The following is a 25,279-nucleotide window of genomic DNA, read 5'->3' as shown; positions in this document are numbered from 1 at the left end:
ACCACTCAGGAAACTGAGTCCAGGGACAGACAGTGCTTTGACCAAAGAGACAGAGCCCTTTAGAGGCAGAGTCTGGACTGGTCCCTGGGTCTCGGGGCTCCTGGCTCAAGTTCATTCTAAGTAGACCAGGTGTACCCATATCTTTAATTTAAGGACTGCTGGCATCTCTAGAATAGGTAAATTCGTCCTGGTGACTGATTTGGGTCCTGGTGACCGAGGGGCACTTCTCACAGCTGGAAGCTGTTTGCTGAAAGCCAGGATGGGACCAGCACCAAATAGCACACTCAGCTTAGCCATGTCCCAAGCAGGGACACCAACTGTTATAAATGTTTTGAAAGAATTTGACACTTGAAGAAGGAGAGAAAAAGAAGAGGAAGAGGGCTTCCCTGGTGGCGCAGTGGTTGAGAGTCCGCCTGCCGATGCGGGGGACGCGGGTTCGTGCCCCGGTCCGGGAAGATCCCACATGCCGTGGAGCGGCTGGGCCCGTGAGCCGTGGCCGCTGGGCCTGCGCGTCCGGAGCCTGTGCTCCGCAGGGGGGGAGGCCACGGCAGTGAGAGGCCCGCGTTCCGCAAAAAAAAAAAAAAATAAATAAAGAAGAGGAAGAAGCAACGGCATTATTATTTAAGTAATCATTAGAGAAAATCAGAACTCTGGGATTCTTAAACTGATGGTGTGGAATCATTTTTATTTTTAAGCGCACGAATGCAGACACCACAATCTTTCCAGTGTTCATGGGAAACTGGGCCGAGACAGGGGAGAGCCAGGACCTGGAGCAGGGCTGCAGAAGGAAGCCGGCCAGAAGACAGATTCAGGGCCAGCCTGAGCGGCGAGCATCCGCACAGCGGGCAGCCCGCAGCCCCATGCGGTCCAGGGGTGCCCAGGCCCGGTCTTTATGCTTCCTTCCAGGAAGCCTGGAAGGCCCAGGCAGCACTGACCATAGGAAACAGCATTTTCCAAAGACACCTGCCTCACAGACTTCTGACCTTGGACAGTGTTTATCCCCAGGCTGAGGGCTCCCTTATCTTTCAAGGGTACGCGGTGGCCTATAAACGGTTAACTTATTAACTCAACTTTTGATTCTCTCTGGGGAGCCGAGGACTCCACGGCGCTCCAGCAGGCGCGCGGGGCAGGGGCAGGGGCAGGGGCAGGGTGGTGGGCGCGTGTACCAGGAGGCCTCCCGGGCCTCTGGGAGCGGCGGGAGCCCTGAGCCTGGACTGGAGGAGCAGCAGGGCGGCGGGCACTGCTGCCAACAGCTGGCGCTCGGAAGGGCCCGTCCCAGGCCGTCCGGCTCAGAGCGGCTCCGCCGCGAGCAGAGCTCCTCCGCCGGTTTAACTGGCGGCCCAGATAAGAGTGCGGGCTTCTCACACGTTGCACAATCAACCGCTCTGCCAACAGAGGGAAGAGACGAGGCTTTTCCAGCCCCTCTGGTCAAAACCAACTTCCTCGAGGGCTGTCTTCTCCACCATCTCCTCTCCATCACCTATTTTTAGTTTCCAAGTTGGTCTGAATTAGGTGTGGCTGTATTTTTGTGGGGGGAGGACGGTGGCTGATTTCCCTTTCACTCATCCAAGCATCAGCCTGGGGTCTGGCCTGGGCCTCTGGCTTCCTTTCCTGGTTCAAGATGTGTCCGGGGCTGTCGTTGAAGGGCTCAGGCCGCAGGTCCCACTTGATGAGTGGATGAGCTCGGCCGTGCGGCTGACAGTGAGTCAGTGCTGCCGCGTGTTTGGTGGGTTCACAAAGGCTTTTGCTCCATCAGGAAGGAGTAGTCTTTCTGACAGCTGCGTCCCCAAACGCCACCCAACAACTTGCCAGTCGGGTCCTCACCGGGCCCTGAAGCTCTCGCCATGGAAGAGCGATTAGCCTTCCCTTCAGGTGACCTCCACGAGCGCCTCTCGCTCCGGAGCAATTGCTGTTCCGTTATTTCCTCTCCGTCACAGCCCTCTGACTGGGCGGCCTCTAGAAGATGTCGTGGAAGCAGCGAAGATATCAAACATGTGTTCTGACCTGATTATAAGCCAATTCAGCCATGCGATCCTGGGCTTCTGTCTCACCTGTGGAGGGACTGTACATCCCGAGGACCATCCACGGCAGGATCTTTTTCTTTTTTTCGGCCATGCCATGCGGCTCCTGGGGAGCTTAGTTCCCCGATCAGGGATGGAACCCTGGCCCAAGGCAGTGAAAGCACCAAGTCCTAACCCCTGGATCGCCAGGCATTTCCCACGGCAGGTTCTTTCTAAATTCCGAGGTAGGAATTACCAAAAGGTAATCCTTACCAAAAGGTAAGGATTACCAAAGCGGTAATCACACAAGTTCTAGGACCCAAGAAAAAAGAAAAAGAATAGGAGAGACAAAAAAAAACCCTCAAGGGACTGAGAACAGGAGAGAGAAAAGGAGAGGGAAGCCGGAGCCGGGGGACCATGGGGAGGTGCCACCCAAGTTTGCACAGGGGCAGCCCCCTGCCCAGGGTTTGCTCAACCTGATGCTGTAGCTCCTGGTGCAGAGCAGCCCCAGGACGCTGAGATCAAGGAGAGCCGGCCGGCCAGGCCGTGGACCCCCGGGACCCTCTTCTCCACTAGCTCTGCTGAGGGCACTGCCGGCGTTGCCCCAGCACTGGGCGAAGAGGAATGACCGGCTCGTCCCGAAGTCCCCTGCTCTCTGCTCCTCTGTGCTCAGCTATGAGGGACGGACAGCCGGCCTCCGTGCCATAGGGCGGGGAACCCCTGCAGCCTGGGCCCGTGGTCCCCTCACCTCTGCTCCCTGACATCAGGGGGAGGCTCACTGAAGCTCCAAATCCCTAACTAAACTGGGTTTGACGGTTACGTGGCACTTTCAAGGACGTTGAAGCCCCGACTGGAATAAAGGCCCTGAGGAACAGAGGATGCTTTAAAACAAACCTCCCTGGGGTGCGTGCACGTGTGAACTAGACATTGCACTCACGCTGTCCCTGCATCTCACCCGGGGCCACAGGTGAGCCAGCTAGTGTCCCTGACCGCCTGCTGCAGCCTGTCTGCATGGGTCCCCTGATTCCCGTTCTGTCCTGGGCCTGGAGCCCGGGGGAGCCGAGCAGCCTGCCCTCTTCCCACGCCGTACAGAGAGCCTTCTGTGTTTTGCCACTGCCGAATTTACACAGACGTGGTCCAGCAAGGCACGTCCCCAGCGTGACCGCCGGGCTCTGCTGCGCACGTCCAATCCCTAGCACCACCCCCAATCCGCCTTTCTCGTCTCACCGCCTCTCCCCCTCCACCAGGTGCTCACCCATCGTTTGAAACCGTCTTTGGTGACAGAGACTCTGAGTGCCAGCAGCTTATCTGCTTTGCATGATTCCAAGAATTCAAGTGGGAAGGAAAGGTCGAGGGAGAGGGGCTGACCATGAAAGTTCACGGATTAACTTGTCCAAGGTCCCCTGTATGCCCTGGGACTGGAAGCGAAGCACAAGCACCTCTTCCTCGTCCTGGGGTCCCTCTATTATCATGACATCTTTTTCTGTCCAGCGTTTGTGGCTCCTCTGGGGGTGTTTTGCCTGCCCTGCGTCTCCACTCCTCACCGTGGCTCCTGACACCCCCAGAGCTTGTTCGCCTGTGCCCACCTGGGAAGCCACAGCTTCTTGTCACCACACGGTGGGCGAGTGGATGGACATCTGCTGTGTAAACAGATCCTCCTAGGGTGTGGAGGTGGGAGGCAAAGAATCTCCTCGTTTCCGATCAGCTCAGCGGTAATGAAGAGGCGCTGACAGACAGATAAGAGAACCCCAGCCTTTTTGTTGGGCGTTGCAGTTTATGCTGCGTAAAGTTGCCTACGCCCACGATGAAAGCTGGAAGGAGGACAGTGTCACAGATTGGACTGCGCACGTGGCGGGAGACCGCGTGCGCCTGCGTGCACGTGTGTGCGTGTAGGTGTGCGCGTGCCTGCGTGTGCATACTCCAGGAAGAAGGAGAAGGGAGCAGCGCCACATGGCTGGAGAGGGCCGGAGCCAATTATTTCGAAAGACCCTGGGTAGTGATCTGGAGGAGACAGGAGACAAAGTTCTTCTGAGCAGGAACCCAAGGCTAAGAATAAAAAAGGAGAAAGCCTTTTGGCTTGGACTAGAGCCTGGTTCAGGAAGGCTCCTTTGGATTCCTTGGGACCCCAGTGAGGTTAGAAAAGACGTTGTTTTTTAAAATAGAATTTGGAGAAAATCCCCTATTGCATGAAAAGGGTTAGAAGAATCAGGTAGTCCTCTGAGCAGGGCAAATCCAGGCCTGCTTCAGCAGGGACACGGTGGCGGCCTTGGGAGCCTCCTGGCGAGGGAAGAACGGAGTCTCTCCACCTCCTGAGGGGCAGCGCTGGTGGTTGAGAGGTCCCGGGGGACCCCTGAAATGAAGAGAATCTTCCAGTGGGTTACTTCCCTTTGATATCAGCTGGGAAGCATTTTCTAAGTGGACCAACACAGTAAAAAGACAGAGGATGCCTGAGGTCAAGACCGGTGAAAGAAGCGTTTAGCTGGAGAGAAGTGAGCGGGCTAGGGGGTCACGCCTTGCTTTCCAGCACCTCCGGGGCCCCCTAAGGTGGAATTACTGGACCATGTTCCCTCTGCTGTTTCCCCATGTGTGGCAGGAGAGGGTGGGGATGCTGGGAGCGTGGGGGTGGGAACAGGCTAGTTGCACAAGTCTGGGTGCTTATTTCAGGTCCCCTAACCTGGATCCTTACGGTTAGGGCTCCTTCTAGCACAGGTTTGACCAGAGCCCCAGAGAGCGCTCTGCACAGAGATGGTGTGCTCACCAAGTGTGTGTGGGTGACGGTCCCCCAGATCAACTCGCTGCTTTTCCTTCTGGTATTTGGGCTATAAAAAAAAGGGTAGGTTTTTGAGGTTTTTTTTTCTTTTTCCCTGGCATATGCCACCAAGGTCAGGTTTCAAAAGTTACAGGAAATTGAGAACTAACAGGGCTTTCAAAGGGCCTGGAGGAAAAGATACTAGATTCATCCTGGTGTGACTGTTTGACCCGGTCAGCTCCCCGTCTCTGTCGAGCAGGGGTCTGTGGGACCATGTAGATGGCAGGATGAGGCCCCGGTATCTGCAGTCCTGTTGGGGAACCAGGTGAACGTGTTTGGAAACATTAGAGGACAGCCGAGGCCACGAACGCAGGAGAGATCCAGGAGGGGGGACTGCTGCGTGGGTGTCTTCAGGGAAGGGTTCACAAGGCGGGGGGGGGGGGTTGATTCAGCCCCAGAAGCATGAGGATGGTCTAGGGTAAGGGACAGGAGGGGGAGGGAATTCTAGAAGGTGTATGTGTGTATCAGTGTGTGTGAGAGTGTGTGTACGTGTGTCAGAACAAATACAAGTTTGGAAGCAGGGCCATTTGGGGACATTGGCTAAGAAGAGTGGTTAACATTGGTTGAGCTTCCCACCTGCCAGGTGACACGTTTACCCACGTTACCCCACCCCATCGTTACAACAGCCCTGAGAGTTGATTATCATGTTCGTTTTGCAGATGAGAAAACCAAGGTTCAAAGAGGCTTGGGCCACGGGGTTCCTAAGGGAAAGAAATAGAATGCAAGCTCACATCTATCTCCAAACCTTTGTTCTTAATCACACCACTCGTGAGACCTGCCTGTTGGAAGTGGAGGGTGTAGAGTTGAGTGGGGAGACGTGGGTGGATGGAGGGGTCCGTGTGGACACTGGTGACAGGAGAGGAAACAGAAGAGCCCAGTCTTACTTCAGGAGGCCACAGGGAGTTGTGGCCAGTCTTTGAGCACCAGAGAGATGTGGACAGTGGTGTGTTTAGAACACCTGAACGGCGGGGCGGGGGGGTGGTATTTGCTGGAAGATGCCAGAGGGCAGAGAGAACACTTAGAAGGTACTGTGGCCCCAAACCGACGTGGAGAGGGTAGCAAAAGAGAGGCAAGGGCCGCGCAGAAAGGCATCTCAGAAGGAGACAGAACTTGGCCATCGAAGAAGCCTCGGGCGGAGGAAAGTGCCTGGAGAGGTGACACCACTAGCAGAAAGGAAGCTTTCTGGAGGGGAGGCCCCCGGGAGGTGAGAAATGACTTCAGGCTGGGACACCACGGCCGCATCTCCCAAAGTGTGTTCTGCGTCCCCTGCAAGGAAGGACCTACCCCTGGTTGAACTTCAGGAGCCCTGGGTGGAACAAAGTAAAGGGTCTTCATCGTGTAACTTCTCATAGCCTTTGATATGCCGATGTGACTCGACAAGAGGGCAATGCAAAATGTGGTATTTCTCAAACTTATTTGAGTTACTTCTCAAAGCGTGGAGCTGGTGTTCCACAGAACACTCTTTGGGAAACGTGGGTAACATACCAACCTGGAAATTCAGGTGCAGAGCCAAGGCTCTTGTTACGCTGACCTATTAGGTTTTCTTGTTTGTTCTGTTTTCTTAATCGCACTTTGTCCGCTTCTAGAAGCTGGGATTCTCTTCCCTGGAGTCTGCAGCTCAGGGAGCCTTGGGATCACGGGGTTGCTCTCCGTGTGACTGGAGAGCAGGCAGGAGTGGTCCCACCTGGGCAGCGGCCCTTCTCTAGGCGGGGGTGACCTTACCCTGCGTGGCAAGCCCGTGCCAACCTTGGGAAGGGCTCTCCCCAGCTCCCCACCACATCTGTGTGCTGGTAGATGTGGGAGAGCCCTGCTCTGTCCAAATATCATTCTGCCTTGGGGGAGATAACCAACGGGGACTTTAGAACAGCCTGGGGGCTACTGCCAGATCGCAGTCAAAATAATCATCTGACTTCTTTGCTATAGAAGAGAGTTCAGAATGAGAAGGATCTTGGATTCCATCCAGGTGGTGTTAGTTACAAAGGAGCCAGAAGAACCGCAGGAGAAGATCTCACTGGTGCGGCAGTTCTGAGCCCTCGGGGACTGGACGATGGTGAAACCGGGGAGTATTTAGGGAGAAGGACGCGTCTGTCGGCATCCTTACTGGTTGCACAGCGCCCCACAGCGAGTCCCCACTGGGGACAGAAGGATTGGCTCCAGGGACGATTCAGCAGGTTGGGAATCTAGAGACCAGATCTTCTAACCCCAGTCCAGCCACCGATGGGCTGGCTGACCCCAGGGCAAATCACTTTGTGTGGTTTCCTCATTTGGAAAGAAAAAAAAAAGAGAGAGATAAAATCTGATCTACCTCCCAGAGATTCGGGGTGGTTTCTGTTTTGCTTTTTTGCGAAGAGAAACTAATAAAAATGATACCAAACTCCTCTGAAAATAAATACAGGCTCTATGCGTTTCTAGCAATAATAGCACGTTATTCTCCTTGGGATCGTGGCTCAACTTACCACGATAAAATCACTGGTAAATTTCTAAAAAGTTACCCCTTTGTGCACATACCTTCTCCATAGAAAATGGTTTTCTGTTAGAAAAAGTTAAAGGACACTCCAGGCCTTTCATTTGGGGTTTATGTATTTCTTTTCCCTCATTGAATAACACCCTCTTTCTCCAGGTTTCATTTTGGTCATATTTCAGAAATGGCTGAACTTCAGATTCTGAACAGCCCCGCACAGGAGGGCGAATTGAGAAAAAATAATGCGATTAGCAGATAAGTAAACAAACATTTTAATTGAGACTCAAACAGTAGAAGTACTTTGAGCAGTATGGAATTACATGTTTCCATATTCTTCGTTGATTTGCATGAAGCCAAAACCCAGAAGGTTATATTAAACGTAATCACCTAACTCCACGGGGGCCTGGAAAGTGTTTTTCATGTGGCAATTTAAAGAGGAGTGATTGTGCAAAACACACAATGGCACAGATGAGTGTTTCTGCTGCTTTTGTTTCTTTCAGAAAGGAAATTAGCTCTGGGGGAGGGCAGAAAAGTACCATATTTCAGACCCCTACCCTGAAAAAATGAAATACCTTGAGGGACCTCACTGATCCCTTAGGAAAGGTAGATTAGAGTCCAACACGGAATGAGGTCTTAATGCAGGTTTTATGTTTTGAGAACCAGATCTCTGGCACTTAGGAGTGCTTCTAAGTTGAAAACTTTACTGTATTTGATTTTTTTTTTTTCGTTTTGCATTTAATACATATTTCATAGACTCCTGTCTTAAAAGCTTTCTGATTGATTGGCGGCAGGGAGCCAGCTCTCTTATCTAACTGGACTAAGTTCCCACCTTCTCTCCAAAAACCCAGAACATCCAGGAAGGCCAAACAGATGGTGGAAGAAGTTGCCCTGTTCTTTCTCATCTGATGTCATGAGTTACTGAGTGGTAACTGAAAAGGGCTCACCCAGTTCCTCTCTCCTTTCTCCACTGGAGGCTAAGTGGGCTCGCCTGTCATAAAGCAAGCGTGTGGTTTACTGGGCCTCGCAGCCTTCCCTTCCTTGCTGAGCTGGAATTGTCTGAGAGCAGAGGCAGAGCGCCCTGTAGTCGTAATAGCTAATCGTGGACCCAAGGCCACCCAGTCCCAGAACGTCAGCCTTCACCTCACTTGTAATTTTCCTTATGTCGGTTTGGATCCCTTAGAGTTGCCCTGTCCAACACACAGCTACTAGCCACATGTAGCTATTTAAATTTAAATGAAATAAAATTAAATGAAATTTAAAATTTAGTTCCTTGGTCACACTAGATGCATGCCGGGTGCTCAAGGTGGCTGCTGTATCAGACAGTTCAGATGTAGGACATCTCTGTCATCACAGAAAGTTCTGTTGAACCGCGCTGCCTCAGAGATTAGCCAGAGAGGGACTTCATCTTTGCTGAATTTTAAGAAACTGAGACCCAAAGAGGTTAAATGACTTTTCTAAGGATACCCAGGAATTTATGAAAAATATATTTCTTGGCTGTTTTGAAATCCTGAGGATATCCTATATTTCGATCTTGATTTTTGAAATTTCTACATCAAATGCATATTTGATTTTTGCAAGTAAAGGAATCTAATATAACGATGGTCTTGTGGTATAAAAACACCGATTCTTTTGGGAGATGGTCAATCAACCTGTTATAGTTAAATACGTCTAAATTATTTTTCCTGCTTTTAGTGACCTGTGAATTTCACAAGAGAAGGGAAGTCTGGATTAATTTTTGGAGAAATATTGCTTTATTTATTCCCTATCCTGGATTGTGTTAGTAATATTGTTATGCTACTACAGACACTCGGGAAACTGGAATCAATTACATGAGAAGGCCGGGGAGTCACAGGACCCGTCATTGTAACATCCACGGTCAGCTAGCGTCATTGGTCAGACTCAGGGTGGGAAGACAGTGCTAGAGACTTACCACACATGTGTGTCCCAAATGTTCTTCGTAGACTCTTAGCTTCACTTAGAGCCAAAACAGACAATAAATGTCTCTCTCACTCAACTGTGTCCAGGATTTATGCAGTGCCTGGTGTGAGATCTCACTGCGGACCAGAATTCACCTTGGGTGGCAGGGCTGAAGCCTTGCTCAGGTGCAGAAATCAAATGCAAAGAGCCACAGAGCACTAGAGATGGGGAATTCAGGACTTGGGGACTCTTGAAGAAGGTCCGTCCAGAGGAGGGGCCCAGAAACTCCTCTGAGAGCCACCTTTCCTGCTAGGCTCCCTTGGATACAAGGAATTTATCCCAATGGAGATCAAAGGGGATTCTGGACCACTGTTTTAAGTTATTAATTAAGTGAAATTGATCTGCAATTATTTCAAAAGCTAACCAAACCATGGTATAGAGAGAAGATAAAAGAAAGAATCTGGGCTCACGGTGGCTCTTATTAACTTCCTCTTTGTAATGAATACCTCTCCTTGTGTTCCACTGAGCCCTTGCCTACCCACATGCAAAAAGGAAACACCAAAGAAAGCAGCAAGGCATCTTCTCTTGTCACAGTGAGTTGTGTTTCTCTAACTCAGGGGCTTAGAGTTGTTGGCGAAGACACCATAAAAGGCTGATGTGCCCCTTGGGTGTGATTTTTATGGAACAGACACTGAGTATTGGGACAGTGGAAGAACTTCTGGCCAGTGTATCGGGTGAATTACATGATAAGAAGGTGCATCCCAAAATAGCAAACCAACTGGGGAGGACCCAGAAAACAGGAGACCAAGTCCAAGAAGAACAGATGAGCCCCGGAGCACCCGTCAAATACCACAGGGCGGGGCAAACGAGGGCCAGAGCCCAGAGGCTGGAGGCTTAGCAAACCCGACAGTAGTATCCTGGCCTCTTGTAATTCTGCCCTGCATGGCTGAGCAAGGGCTCCCTGAGTTCTCTTATAGTCAGGAAGGAGGCTTAAAGTGGCACAGAAGGCAAGGCCTTGGTGGCAATGTCAAGAGTATCTTCCTCCTCTCAAGGTGAGCCCTTCTCCTGCCTAGACTCAGCCTGGACATGTGCTATGCGGTTTTTGGAATGGGTCTTCTAGTCCGCAGCACCCTGACCAGCCAGGGGCTAGTGCATCCATGCTCCTTGGAAATGATCATCAGTTAAACCAGATATTCTTCCTAACTCCTGATGTATCTTAAAGAGGAAATGGAGAGACAACCATCTGTAGAAAAGGCATTATCCCTGTGTGCTCTGAGGACAGCATAGGAAGAATCGTAAAGGCTCTGGAGTGGGAGTGAGGTGTGCATGGAACATGCACAGGAAGCAAGATGAAATGAAACCAGAGGAAACTGCTGGGCTGCGGCTGGGAAGAAAAGGCTGAGCTTTGAAGAGGGGCAGCTCTGGCACCAGACCTTGACCCTGCAGATGATGGTCTCCCTGAACGCCGGGGCTTCTGCATCGAGGTGTGCGGATCACTGGGAGCTGACCGTGCAGGCTGTGGTGGTCGTGGGAACCAACGTGGCTGGGGAGGTGCAGGGCTGAAGATGATACTTTACACATGTGACACTGTGCTGAGTTTGGCCTCAAAGGCATTACTGGTGAACTCAGAAAGGTAAGTCCAATGTAGTTGGAAAACTCAAACCTCAGCTCCACTACTATGAGCTGTGAGGCTTTGTGAAAATAAGTTAACCTCTCTGAACCCTGGTTTCTACTGTGGTAGGCTGAATGATGACACCCTCCCGAGATGTCCACATCCTAATCTCTGGAATGTATGAATATGTCACCTTATATGGTAAAATGGACTTTGCAGGTGTGATTAAGTTAAGGCTCTTGAGATGGGGAGAATCCTGGGTTGTCTGGGTGGGCCCAGTGGCATCATAGGGTGCTTATGAGAAGAACGCAAGAAGGTCAGAGTGAGAGTGAGAGAGGGGTGTGATGAGGTTGGAATGATGCAGAGAAGGGGCCGTGAGCCAAGGATGTGGAGGCTTCTAGAAGCTGGAGAAGGCAAGGAAGTGGAGTCCCCCTAGAGCTGCCAGAAGGAACATGGTTCTGACGACACCTTGATTTTAACCCAGTGGGACCTATAAAATGCAATGATAATGGTACCCACCTCATAGGGCTGCTGTGACAGTTTAAATAAGACAGTGTTTCTAAGGCACTTAACAAAGTGGATGTCAAGTAAGTCATAGATGGTTTTATCATGTGTTTTATGAAGTATATTATGCATATGAAGTATATTATGAGAGCCAGGGCTGGATCCCACATCTGACTTAAAGCACACCCACTACACTGTACTAAGCCAACTTGGCATGGTTGGAAGTGGCTGCATCTCTTCTTAGAAATTATGGTACAGCATTTTAGGATTGCTGGAACCCAAGGAGATGCTTCTGAGTCCCTTATCCCAGAAGGCTTTGGGGACCCACAGACGTGTGACTGAAGTCCTGCATTCTAGCTCCGCACAGCCATGATCTTGGTGGCATTTGAAGGGCTGCAGGTGCACCTAAGGTACTCAGATAATGTGACAGTGGCGAATGAAATATGTCACCAAGCCGTGTGGCTGTGAAGTAGGCAACTGGCGGGTGTGGGTTTCAGAGTAAGAACATGCTCTGTGCTCCTGGACGTGGACATGGATGAATTTGGTCACATGGGAACAGGTTAGAGTGACAACAGCTGTGGCTGAGGAAAGCCCAAGACCCTTCTTGGTTTCTGTCTTTGTGGAGTGTATGTACCCGGCTTCCCCACGAGTAGGGGATAGTGTGATGACATAATGACTAAATTCTCTTCGAACCTGAATTCGTTGTGGTACCACTGGGTGGAACATAGGGGAAGTAATTAGTGAAGGCAAATGGGAAAAGTCCAAAACTGGAATTTTTTTTTTTAAATTAATTTATTTATCTATTTATTTTTGTCTGTGTTGGGTCTTCGTTTCTGTGCGAGGGCTTTCTCTAGCTGTGGCGAGCGGGGGCTGCTCTTCATCGCGGTGCGTGGACTTCTCATTGTCGTGGCTTCTCTTGTTGTGGAGCTCTACACACGCAGGCTCAGTAGTTGTGGCTCACGGGCTTAGTTGCTCCGCGGCATGTGGGATCTTCCCAGACCAGGGCTCGAACCCGTGTCTCCTGCATTGGCAGGCGGATTCTTAACCACTGCGCCACGAGGGAAGTCCAAAACTGGAATTTTGTTTTTAAGTAACACTGGGCAGAGAACCATTTAGGAATGAGGACAACATATTTCCCTAGTCCCCTGCACATGATCTCATTTTAAAGAAAACTAGGAAATGTTAGAAGCTAATGTTACTAATCTGAAAGCTATTGGGGCAAGGAACTATCCAGGTAGTTACGGGGTAGAGATACTGCAGGAACTCTCCACAGGCATCTCAAATTGTTGGTCTTTGAAAATAAGGTCCAAGGCAGTGTTCTCTGCAGTGTCATTGTCAAGATAGTTACTAAGTTTATAGCTGGCCATTATCAAGATGGATTCTCATGATGAGTACCCGTCTCCAAGGACCACAGTTGACTATTATCCTGGGGGTCATTTATCATTCTCTCTCTTTCTGTGTCTCTCTCAGTAAATAAAAATGAAAAGTCAAGGTTTGGAAATAATTAAGAAAATTGTTGACCTTGTAGGTAATTATAGGAATTTGCTTCTTTGATTCAACTTCCTAATATAAATCCTTACCCTGTCTTTGTAAATATTGCGGGCTGTTATTTTCTGTGGCTGCACAGCTTTTAATAGTTTGGAATAATAAATCATGTGATTTTCTATTTCGGGTGGCACCTCAACCCCTTCACATTCACCGTTTTGATCTTCACGCCACTGCCTCAGCGGGTTGGTAGGACATGACAGGACACATGGTACAGTTCTGCTGAACGGAGGAGAAACCTAAGATTCAAAGAGGTGGAATGCTTCACCCAAGCTCATACGTCTAGCCAGCCACGGTTTGAATCCAGGTCTTCTGATAGCAAGTGTTCGAAGCCCACCATTAGGGCTTGAGATACTTTCATTGAACACACCGCAATCTGGTTTCCCTTCTGACCTAACAGCAAATGTTTCAAAAGTAAGAATTCTTTTGGGAAAGTCTGGAAAAGAGGGTTTGAGGGTTGCAGGAAGGGGGACCCCTTCCAGGGCCTGCCCGAGAGTGGGCTCTTGCCCAACACTCGGAAATGAACGGTCCGGGGAGACACACGTGCTGACACGTGTGACAGAGCAAGAGGCTTTATTAGGAAGGGGCGCCCGGGCGGAGAGCAGCAGGGTGAGTGAACCCAGAAGGACTGCTCCGCCACGTGGCTCGCGGTCTCAGGTTTATGGTAATGGCGTTCGTCTCCGGGTTGTCTCTTCCGGCCAGTCATCTTGCTCGGCCCATGGTTTGACCCAGGGTCCTTCCCGGTGGCGTGTGCGTCGCCCAGCCAAGATGGATCCCAGCGAGGAAGGTCCTGGGAGTTGGTAGGACACATGGACTGGCGTATCCTCTCTCCCTTTGACTTTTCTGAAATGCTTCTGTTGGTGGTAGCTTGTTAGTTCCTTACCAGGAGCTCGTGTTGTAAAGTAACTCATGCAAGTGGTTGCTTTTGTGCCTGGCCAGGGCGGGCGGATTCCGTCAGTGGTTCCCCTAACAGAGGCAGTCGGAGAGAAAGATGCTTTTCAGCCTTCCCAACTTACTTAGCATGGGGGTAGGGGAAATGGGGGCAGGCAGAGGAAGGCATTTTACAGGCCTGTTGTTCGTGTGTGGGCGGTAAAACATCTGTACACAGAGTCTAGAGTGGTTCCATTCAACATGGGAGCCACCAGCCCCAGGCGGAGATTGATTGAGCCCTTGAAATCTGGCTCATTTGAATTGAGACGCGCTCCAACTGTCATTTGCACACCAATTTCAAAGACTTCACACAGAAAAGGATGGAAATGACCTCAGTCATTTTCATATTGATTATATGTTGATATATTGGGTCAAACAAAATGTTATTAAAATTAATTCCATGTACTATTTTTAATTTTTAATGCGACTACTGGAAGATGAAAAATCACAAATGTGGCTCACATTTTATTTCTGTTGGATGGCACTGGTCCAGAGGTTTCCCGTTTGGATAAGACTTGGTAGGTGAGGGTAAGTGAGGCCAGGAGTGCAGCTGGGTCTCAAAGAGGACAGAGAGTCCTACAGCAGAGGGCCAGGGGAGGGCTGGTCCACCCTGCCCTAGGGAATGGGGCCTCACATTATGCAAGAACATTGAAGAAGCAGCAAGAGCTCCATGTGGCAATTTCAATGGAAACATTTTCACTCCTGAGACCTAGTTTCTTTCCTAAACTCCACCCAAGGCAACATGGATTATTGCTTCCTGGAAACTCAGCTAGGGGACTTGAAAGTGTCTCATATTAAAAACAGAAAAACCCAAGAAGGAGACAAATAATTATATTTCTAAAAACTTTTAGAACAAATGCTTGCTTATGAGAAATAATTTTCCTATAAATATTTTATTCCTCCTTTTCTCTTTTGTACCCTGGCTGAGGAGTTCCACATGGACACAGGAGATGATGCTCCCCTCGGGGGAGAAGATCAAAGCCACCCTGGGGCTACTTGCTGCTGAATTCTCCTCACGGTCTTTGCAGCTTCTACTCCCTCCTGCTTGCTGGGCTCTGAGATGAAGTGGGCTCAAAAGTTTGGAAAAACAGAGAGAGCATGCAGAAAAAAAAGTCCACAGCTACGTAGCATCTAAGCCAGTTGTTTCCAACAGAAAGTTCCAAATCGTGGCTAGAAAGAGAGAAATGTTTACGTTTTCTTGTCTGTGGGAACCTGCCCCTGAACAACCCACTTTGAAAGAGAATGTGTAGTGATATAAATAGCAAGTTAGCCTGATTGATGTAAGATGACCCCAGAAAACAAGGAGCTTATTCAATTGGACTTGATAAATATTTTATCAAGAAAAAAAGAAAAAAAAAAGCCAAACAGACAAGACACTAGATAGAGAGTTCCTGAGGCTAAGGACTGGGTCTTAATAATTCCTGAATAGAGCTCTGTCCCACACCTTTCCTAGGAGTAGAGCTCAACAGACGTTTGTTGGACCACTGGATCCGTTCATCAACTTGTAGGAGACCAGTCAGAGATCGCCCGGGGGTGAGAAAAGAAAGAAGGAAAGAACAGGCCCTGACTGCTTTGGGATTTGCCTTTCCTTATAGATGTGGGCTCAGATATTTCAGCAGCATAGATTAAGAATGATACAGGAGGGCTTCCCTGGTGGCGCAGTGGTTGAGCGTCCGCCTGCCGATGCAGGGGACATGGGTTCATGCCCCGGTCTGGGAGGATCCCACGTGCCGCGGAGCGGCTGGGCCTGTGAGCCATGGCCTATGAGCCTGCGCGTCCGGAGCCTGTGCTCCGCAACGGGAGAGGGCACAGCAGTGAGAGGCCCGCGTACCGCAAAAAAAAAAAAAAGAATGATACAGGAGCATACAACCAAGGACACACAGACAGACAAATGACAAGTGGGGTAAGATGGGCAATGAGCTGCAGTTCTGTGTTTTTTTAATGGGAAAGAAAAAAAAAGGAATTTTAAAACACAGATTTGCAACAAAAATAATACATTAAAAATTGACTAGCCTCTCACGCTTTTCTATGACAGAAGTGAGCATGTGCATTTAATTGAATTTTGGGGACGCCAAGGCTTATTTATTTATTTATTTATTTATTTTGTTCCTGGAATGAATATTTATTACAATTATCATTACCCAATTACCTGCTGGGTCCTGGGGGGAGGGAGTGTATCCTCTGCCCCTTCCCCATCCACCTTGGAGCTTCCAGTAAAGTCCAGGGGGAGGGCCTAGAGGGGCAGACAGGGCAGGAGTCTTCCAACAGTTGCTGATGTTCCATTAAAAGGAGTTTGAAAAGGCATTTACCACCCTTCCACATGTTCAAGTTGACATTTAACTTTAAAAATTTTTTTTTTTTTCTTTTTGCGGTACGCGGGCCTCTCACTGTTGTGGCCTCTCCCGTTGCGGAGCACAGGCTCCGGACGCGCAGGCTCAGCGGCCACGGCTCACGGGTCCGGCCGCTCCGCGGCACGTGGGATCTTCCCGGACCGGGGCACGAACCCGCGTCCCCTGCATCAGCAGGCGGACTCTCAGCCATTGCCACCAGGGAAGCCCTTAACTTTTAAAATTTAAATATAAATAGTTGCAAAGGATTTTCTTTCCAATGCACGGTGAATAGTATGGGAAAGAAGATTGTCCCGAAACTCTCTGTGTCAGAACTTTTTTTGTATGATGTAATTTATAACCCCTTCCGTGAAGTAATTATGATTCTTGATAAAATGCTTGAGTAATTTCCAGATAGACTTTAATGGGATTAAGAAATCCTGAGAAGTTAGGCTTCCCCACTCACTATCTTAAGACACATCAGACTCCGGGCATTCTTTGGTTGTGGGACCACTTTTTTTTTCCTCTGGATTGTCTCTGACAATCCCTGAATTGAGGCCAGTTTGAAGTAGAATTTTGACACGTACTTAATGACAAGTTTGCCTGAGAAGTTATGTTAGCAAATGACATCGTACAAATAACTTTGTTGCATCACTTTTTCATTATAGACAGTGGAATCTAAATACCATAACAATAATCATGCATAATACTCAGCTTCGGTTACATGAAAAAAACAGGAACAAGTTATTTTTTGACCCCAGGAAGTTTCACATTTTTCCTTTTCTTCCCTAAAATTCATATTTCTACCCTCCATTTTATCCTAATATGATATGTCTTACAACTGAAAGTTTAAAATTGGTTAACCTGTCATAACTTTCTACAACGAAAGTAAACTATGAATTTTTGTGACCATAAGGCTTTACTTTTTGGTTCCTAGGTTGAATAATTGAATAATTACAATTATTATTATTACCCAACTAGTAAAAATATACAAATATATTACACATTTTGATAAACCATTATTAAATCTAGATTTTTAATTTTATTGGAAATACAGGTGTGAATGAGATCAATGGGGCTGGTTTATCATCCTCCCCCTCCCCACCAAGAAGGACAAGTATCTATAAATAGAAATGACCTGTCACTAGAAAGAGCTAGGGTTCACCATCAGACCCATTCTTTGATTTTATGGATGTAAGCTTCAAGGAGAGCTGTTCACATACCAAGCACAAGGGAGTGGAAGTTTTGTATAGTAATGTTACACAACTCTGGATTTCTGAGTTATATTCTGAAATCATATTTTTAAAAAAACAAACCCATATCCTGCCAGCTTGACAGGTGGCCGTGTTGACTAGGTGTTCTTTCACCTTCGTTGAAAGCAACCAACTGGAAAAGTGATTTGTCAAAGGATTCGTTTCCCAGGCATTAGTGTCTAATACAGCCCGAGGCTTTCACGTCATACCTTTTGGTAACTGAAGGGTTTTACATCCCCAGGACAGGGCCCAGAGGTGTGCAGGTAAATTGGCTCTCTGGAAAAAAACAAAGAAAAAGAAACAAAGAAGAGGGGGGAAAAAAAGCTCTATTTTGTATCTTGTGCTCATTTCCATGGTGTCAATACTTCCACCAGGGCCGATTTCAAGCTACCAAACTTGACTTCACTGGAGTTGGGAAGAGACGGGTGTGACTGGCCCCCGTGGGTGGCCGGGGCGCGGGAGGCCAGCACAGGGCGCAGCGCCTCCCAGCCAAATTCCGGGAGGGACAGCTGTGTGCGCCTCTGTTTTGTGAGCTGTGACAGAGAATTGTGAAAGGGAAGGTGGGGGATGAGAACTGGCCTGACCGCAGGAGTGCTCTCACGGAGGACAGTTTAGGACAGAGCATCCCTGGGGTGCCAAGAACACGGATTCCTGTAAACACCCCAAGCTTGCTTACCTCTTGCAAATGTGGTGCCTCAAGGCTCCATGTGCAGCCGTTTGAAGACCACTGATTGAGAAGAGAAGCAAGGGCCTGGGAGGTAGCCGGACCACAAGCTCAAATCCTGCCTCTGCAATTCACGAGGTTTGAGGACTTGGGCATATTAACTTTTATGAGTCTCAGATTTCGCCTATATAATAGGAGAAGCCAGTACCCACCTTCCGAGGTAATAAGAACTGGGGGTGTTTACGTGTACAGGGCTGGCAGCCAGCAGATGCTGCTATCGGAGTCCTTTTAATTGAGTTGAAGGGAAGAGCCTTGGAGGACTGATGCCTTCCTAGGGTAGCAGTATAAGAGGGAAGCATAAGGTGCCCGGCTATTTAGGATTTCTATGCTCCAAAACAAGTGACCGCTTTGGTTATCTTAAAACGTTCATTTCAAACCAGAATTTTTAGCTTCTTTCTCTCATTTTTATATCATCTTTCATCTTACGGATCAGAGGCTGGGATCTTCACTTGGTATGAGGGAGCATACCCAGCAGCAACAATGGGAGTAGAACGCAAGGCTGGTCCACCTTGAACCAAACCAGAAGGGTTAGTAACGAAGAAACAAAACCTCCTTCTAAGGTGGCTTTACCCGTTGAGCAATCCCATACCCCCCCCCCCCAGGGCTTCATAACCAGTCAGGCTCCCGGTGGCTCTACTGGCTTGTTAAGAAGGTCTTTGAATGACAGGGCAAAATCACATCACCGCATCACAAACAATTCCAGGGCACAACCGATATCTCACATTGTACTTTATTTTTCTTCACAATATTAACTGGACAAAGAAAGTTGAACGGCAGTGTGGCTTTCCCCAACAATACAAAGAAAATGCCATTATATTTAATGCTGGCCAACCAGAGACTTACTTTATCTTAACTATCTAAAGTACACTTATCATATATTTTGTGTGTGTACAGCGTTGCAGGATATCAGCCACCCCTAAGAAGTATCCATCGTAAAAACAGCCCATGGAAGGGAGAAGTGTGAACATCCTGATAACAAAAGCTTTCAATACAAAACCACGTTTTATACACTTATTTTTATTGAAAACAAAAATAATCCCAGTAACTCAAAACAAAAGCAAAACTTGGTTGAAAACTTAAGAAGATAGTATAATAAACACAAGCTTCCTCCAAAGAAATGTGATCGGCCATCACTCCTTTCAATGCTACCCCAGAGGCAAAAACTTAATGAAATGAGCTGGCTGGAAGGCTCACTGCAGATTCCCTAAAAGGTTTAGGGACACGGAGTTACTAATATACTACAGTCATATTTAGTAACAGTCCCGGGATTTTTGATTAAGCCTTTCCATCTTCCACAAGTGTTTCTGTCTGCTGAGCTTACCTTGGGACCCTAAACAACCTTGTCATCAATAGGATATATATTGCCTTTCAGTTATTTTTCTGGGGTAGTCATGATGGATTGGGGCAATACCATTCATACTCCATCTGGTTTTCTTTGTGCCCCGTGGGATGCATATTTCATGGTTGTCTAAGGCCAGTCCTGTGAGCACAGACATGGAACAGGATGATTCTTTGGGTAAGGATAAGGAACTTGTATTATTACTTACCCAGTTCAGTCTCACTTTTTTTCTCCCCATATTGTGCATAGTAAGTATTTAGAAATAGATGTCCCTACCAACCAGAAGGTTTTCATTAAATATCCTGTTGGTTAAAATTACAAATTTATTGTTTAAATAGCCATTTGACATGTCCAGGCTTGAAATTAATACCATTACCATTGATGGCAGATGTTTAAAAGAGTTTTGGTTCATCTGCACTGCCATATGCAGGACTGGACTTTGAGTTGTTCTGTTGTCTCTAGAAGCTAAATATACCACAGAACTTGAAAACGTTTCTTGTTTGTTGCATAAGGTCCTTCACGGAGGCATCACTTTGGTCCTAGTGAAGTTTTCACTTGCTTGCATTTCACATCCTACAGTCCTGGCTATTCTGAAAGCCTCCGCACCCTGATCCAATCTTGCGAATGTTTTGCTCATTTGAAAATTCTTCCTCCCAACCCTGCAACAAATGTTCTTTGTCCCATAATAATTAAAAAAAAAAAATCCCTGGGAAGATTCAAATTGAATAACAATAAAGATCTGATTGGAACCTTCATAAGCTTAACAATGTAGAATTGTATTTCTTAAAAGTGTGTAACCACATTTGTCTGGGCTGCAAAAGACACCACAGAATAAGATCAGAATAGAATTTCAACTGACTCCCTAATTTCCTTAGAATGGCTTATATTTCAAGCCCTTCCTGTTTTTTTCTGATAGAGGAGGTGTCCATTACTAACTATAAGTGATAAGGAAGCATAAAAACAGCCGCTGCCTTAGAAGTACAGTCGAAATTAGAATTTAAGTTCACATGTATAAGTTCATCATTTTAGCATAAGTTTAATTACAATATAGACAATTTGCAATTCTATTTGTCCCATAGATCCTCGATGCGAAAAACCCAGACGTGTGCTGGGACTGTCCTACATATTTATGTCTAATCCTGATTATTAGAACTCCTCTTGATTTATGATCACTTCCTAATTTCCCACATTGGGCCAGGACTAGGTCTTTAAATGATAAGCATAAACATTTACTAATGAAATAAAGTCACATCTTAATGGAAGGTCATATCTGAATAGACAGAGATAAGTGATCTGGGGCAGAGGCTGTTGGTTTTTGGCTTGAACTATAGCAAAGTGCTTCCTTCATTCGAAATGTGACTTTAAGCCACATCTTAAGCCTGCAAAATCTGAGATGAGCTGTTTGCTGCAGAAGATGCGAGCTGTCATTTTGATCTCTCTTTCGGGCTGTCTGTGCGGCGAGGGCCTGGGAGGACCCAGGAGGTTCTTGGGTGCTTTTCTCCTTGTGGCTTTTTTTAGAGCCCTCGACCTCCATTTGGAAAGTGCACGTGCTCTATTGAACCCTGACCTGGGCCAACATGTGCACCACGCTGATGGTAATTCAGGTGTGATTCTCTCCTCCACACCCGTTAGGTAGGAATGGGTCTCTGCTGTCCAACTGCAAAATAATTGAGACAATGCAAAAAAGGAGGAGAAAAAAAATGACTAGTCGAGGCTCTTATATACATTCATTGCTTCTAACATGTTTTTAACAACAAGAAAAATGCAACTTCATCTACTCTTAGAGAGAGTGTAGCCACAATACTGTACAGTTCTGGGGTCAGGTGGCCGGGAACATTTATCATTAAAACCAGATAATGTAACCCCACAGCAAAAGGAAACCAGTCAGAAATTAGCCCCTGTGACCTTTTTTATATATACATTTTTAGAACACTCTGCAAATCCCAGCTTGAACAATAACAATAACAACAACAACAACAAAAGACAAACAGGCTTTATATTAAAAATGTCTGTGTTCTTCATGGTTACTTCTAAAGCAGCTTGGAGGATCTCGCCACTTGGAGTGTACTGCAAACCGACTCCATTAGAATGATCTTGGCAGGATAGCAGCACAGAATTTGATATTCCATATTCATCACTTTGACAATGTAAACCTTTCATAAGATAATATTTTGCTTAAAAATTAGAATCATTCAAAGGTCTGATCGTCCTGTTCCCTGAGGCCTGCCAGGGAGGTCTGGCTTCATACCATGGGTTTCTTGCTTTCTCCGTCTGGGGCGTAAGCGCCACTGCATTTCAGGAAAGACCTGAGGACGGCCACGGAGAAAGACCCTATGGAAGGAGGGTGGGAGGGCTCCAGACAGGTCTCCGTGGAAACGGGCACGGAAACCATCTCTAAAGGGCAAACCATCGGAGCCAGAATTTAATCCCCTGGTCATCTTCCATCTGGATTTCCAGCCAAATGAACCTCATGGGTTTAACCAAACATGTACGCAATCCTAAATGATGTGAGTTAAATTCTGATTTGGCCAAGGACAAGTAAACCTAAGCAACAAGGTCAAAGGGACAACAGATACGTCCCTCACAATAAATAGTTCTGTTGACACGGAAGTGGACGTAACTCGGTTCAAGCGAAGTGGCTGGGTGGCCAGCGAGCTCCAGGGTTTCTCAGGAAGCGGAGAACCAGGGCTCATCTCACCGCCTCAGAAATGCTTGTAAAGAATTAAGAGCCAAAAGTCTCAAACGGAAAAAAATGATCATTTTTGCTAACAAATAGTGTAGAGGCCATAACTAAATACAATTTTTTAAAAAGATGCTGAGATGCATGTAATCTTTTTTTTTTTAAAGCAGCTTTCGAAATATCAACCACAGCATTAAACATTGAACATAAGTACATTCCAAAGTTAATACAGATAAATGGTATATAATGCAATAATGCCACAGTTATTCCACGTATGTCTCAAGGCTGATTCTAAACTTGAAAAAATATTTCTAGTTTATGAGCTGGAGATTTCACTTCTTTTGCTACTTCTCTAGCGTTTTCCAGCACTGATTTTTTTTTTTCTTTTCTTTTTTAACTCCCCAGGATGTACAGATAATCCCCACATTCCACACCTGGAACTTTTTTTCCCCACTCTGTCAGGTTTTTCAAATAAAACCAAACTAGTATGACAAGATAATGTTTTACATCGTCATTCCACAGACATAGGTCAGTTAATCCATTTTAACGCTTCCTTTAGGATTTATGACCCTCCCCAAAGTCTTTAAAATCTTGCTTTAAGCTGCACGGGCAGGCTGGCAGCCGCGCAGCCAAGGCGCACGCAGGCGCTTCCCTTGGGGGGCGGGCTCCCCAGCCATCACCGCCTCCCTCCGCGAGCAGAGGCGCAGTGCCTGTCTCCTTCCCTCCATAGTGATAAACGCCCGAAGAGCCTTGGCTCCCGGGTTCCACGCTCCACGTGGACAGGCGCCTAACCAGGGGGCCCCAGGGTAGCAGGCCCAGGCCTCCTGCCTTCTTTCCTTGCCCGCGCGATTCTGAGCTCCGTCAGCTTCCAGACGTTCGCAGACCATACGGCTCTGGCTCTATTAAAAACCCCTCGAGCAGGCCAGCGAGTGGCCAGGCTGGGTTCCAGGACGAGGTCTCCGAGCTGGGGCAAGGCAGAGCAGACCGCGGCCTCTTGCGGAAAAGCAGGCACTTGTGGCGGCCTGATGCTTCCTGATGCCGAAGAAGTCACCGAAACGTTCACTTCCTCGCATTCCAGAGGATTCTGTTTCATACACAGAGCCAGTATTTGGAGGGGGAGCGTATCCAAAATATATGAATATACACGTCAGGGCTTAAGGTACTGGATGATATTGTATAAACTGCTAAAATGCTTCTCGGCACAATTGGTAGCTTAAAAAAATACTTTCCTATGGTTTAAGGGCATTTTTCTCGTCACTGTCCTTCGGGGTGGAGATCTTGGCAAATACCAAGTCCATCTGAAGTTCCCGATGGTTTTCTTCCAACCGGGTGTGTACCATATGCAAAGTGCCTGTTCTTCAGGCCAGGGAAGAATGGTCTCCCCTCCAAGGACCTTCCCTCTATTAAGAACACAGCCTCCAGGGCAAAAAAAAAAAAAAAAAGGCAAAGAAAGCGAACACCTTCTTCCTAACCTCCAGCAGCCAGAAACCCGGCTTCCGGAACAGTCAAGTCCTTTGTCAAGTTGTTTGCTTTTCAGATGGTGAGTCAGTTGGGCCAACAACATGGAACAGAAATCCGTGTTTATAGGCACAGGAGACCAGGTGGAGACATCCAGGTGGGGCTTACTAATTAGTGGTAGGGTTTCCAAAGACAGGAGGTTCAATGGGACTGTCTTAAATAAATAAATCTTATTTTTCTTAATAATGTAAAAAATAAATTGTATTTCCCTTTGGCAGTAAGTAGCTGATTCGACGTTGAGCCTGAAAGCTGTTTTTTCGTTGTTGGTGGTGGTTTGTTTCTGTTTTGAAGAGACCACAGCTTCGCTTCATGGTACATCAGTGACAATGCATATTATTTCTACTGCTTTAGTGAACCTTTTGCATATGTGTTTGTGGCAGGCCTGTGGACTTCACTTATGGCCCAGATAGGCACCCAGGGTGACGCAAGCTCCCACCAGGGCCAGACTTAGCAGTGCCTTCAGAGACAGCCAGGAGAAATCAAACAGGGGCCGCATGCTGGGACCATACAGCTCCACAAAGGCATCCTGCAGTGGGAAGAGGAGGGAAGAAAACGAATATTAGAGCAGCACGGAAGGAGTGCCAGATGACAGGGAGAAAGGCATCTGAAGGGCCGGGCACCTGCAGCAGGGTGAGGGGAAAGGTCAAACGCACTTTGGGGGCAATGACTTCAGACCCACTCTTTTCACTTTCATTCAGGAAATATCTTTTGAGACCCTACTTATGTACCAGACACCGTAGAGATACAGCAGTGAATGAAATAGGCTAAAAGCGCAAAAGCTTTGACCCAGTGGAGTAGGATAGACAGTAAACAAAACCACATGTTTCATATAGTGTATTGGAGAGTGGTAGGTGCTAAGAGAAAAGGTAAAACAGCAAAGGCAGTTAGAAATACGGGAGGCTTTGCAATTTTAGCTAGCATGACCATTCGTAAAAATAATTTTTAAAAAACCCAACTACTCCTTTATTGAGTGCTTGCTATATGCCAGGCACTTGTAACAAATGCCTGACATGCATTATTTTATTTATTCTTCATACCCGTCGTATGGATTCATTTTCTTTGTTCTTGTGCTGTAGGAGAAAAGCTGAGACCATTGAATGCGCATTTCTTAGATTTGTTGGGGAGGATTAGATTCCATGTTTGGACCCGATGAGTATTTGGACAACTCTAAATATATCTGAATATATAAAGCAGTAACTGAAATGTTGTTCCCTTGGTGTGATTAATCAGGCATGAAGAGGAAAACAAGATGTAGCTCCGGTTAGGCCCCCAAACCTGGAATTAGAGCACACGATTTCACTATGGGAGACAGTAACATACGGAGACATCCAGCATCACTGTGTGGAGGAGGGTCTGATGATGTTTACCGTGTTTTTGTCTGTTTGGGGCAAGTATTGCAGTAGAGGGACCAGGTATCATCTTTGTCTTCCCAGTGCTATGTGTGGTCTTGGTACTTGTAGGTGTTTGAGAAATGTTTGTTCAATTAAAGAGTAAAGTTTTCTGAAGTCAAACATTGGTTTGAATTCTGTGTTTGGCCTAATACTTCACCTAGATGCTTACTCTGCCTTCTTGAAATTATTCCTTTTGTATACAAAGACCTCTGGACATCTTGCAGTAGTCTTGAGAGTTTAAGGCATCATTAGGGAAAATTCCCATGTTA

General features: G+C 47.4%; 1 protein-coding gene across 3 annotated transcripts in view; it reads right to left on the bottom strand.

Annotated features, from left to right (window-relative positions):
• Window positions 1-18,796: 18,796 nt before the first annotated feature.
• Window positions 18,797-25,279, bottom strand: part of BCL2 (BCL2 apoptosis regulator) — a 182,674-nt gene continuing 176,191 nt past the window's right edge. For 2 of the 3 annotated variants that reach the window (XM_059041306.2, XM_067014636.1), the window contains one exon: window positions 18,797-24,145. In XM_059041306.2, coding sequence (XP_058897289.1) covers window positions 24,011-24,145 — 135 coding nt within the window. In that variant the 3' untranslated portion in view covers window positions 18,797-24,010. The remainder of the gene's footprint in view (window positions 24,146-25,279) is intronic. The other variant, XR_010836745.1, reaches the window with a different exon arrangement.

The sequence above is a fragment of the Kogia breviceps genome, chromosome 15, assembly GCF_026419965.1.
Source record: "Kogia breviceps isolate mKogBre1 chromosome 15, mKogBre1 haplotype 1, whole genome shotgun sequence".
Taxonomy (NCBI): domain Eukaryota; kingdom Metazoa; phylum Chordata; class Mammalia; order Artiodactyla; family Physeteridae; genus Kogia; species Kogia breviceps.
Note: the sequence above shows the minus strand (reverse complement) of the source record. Positions and strands in the feature narration are given on the sequence as shown.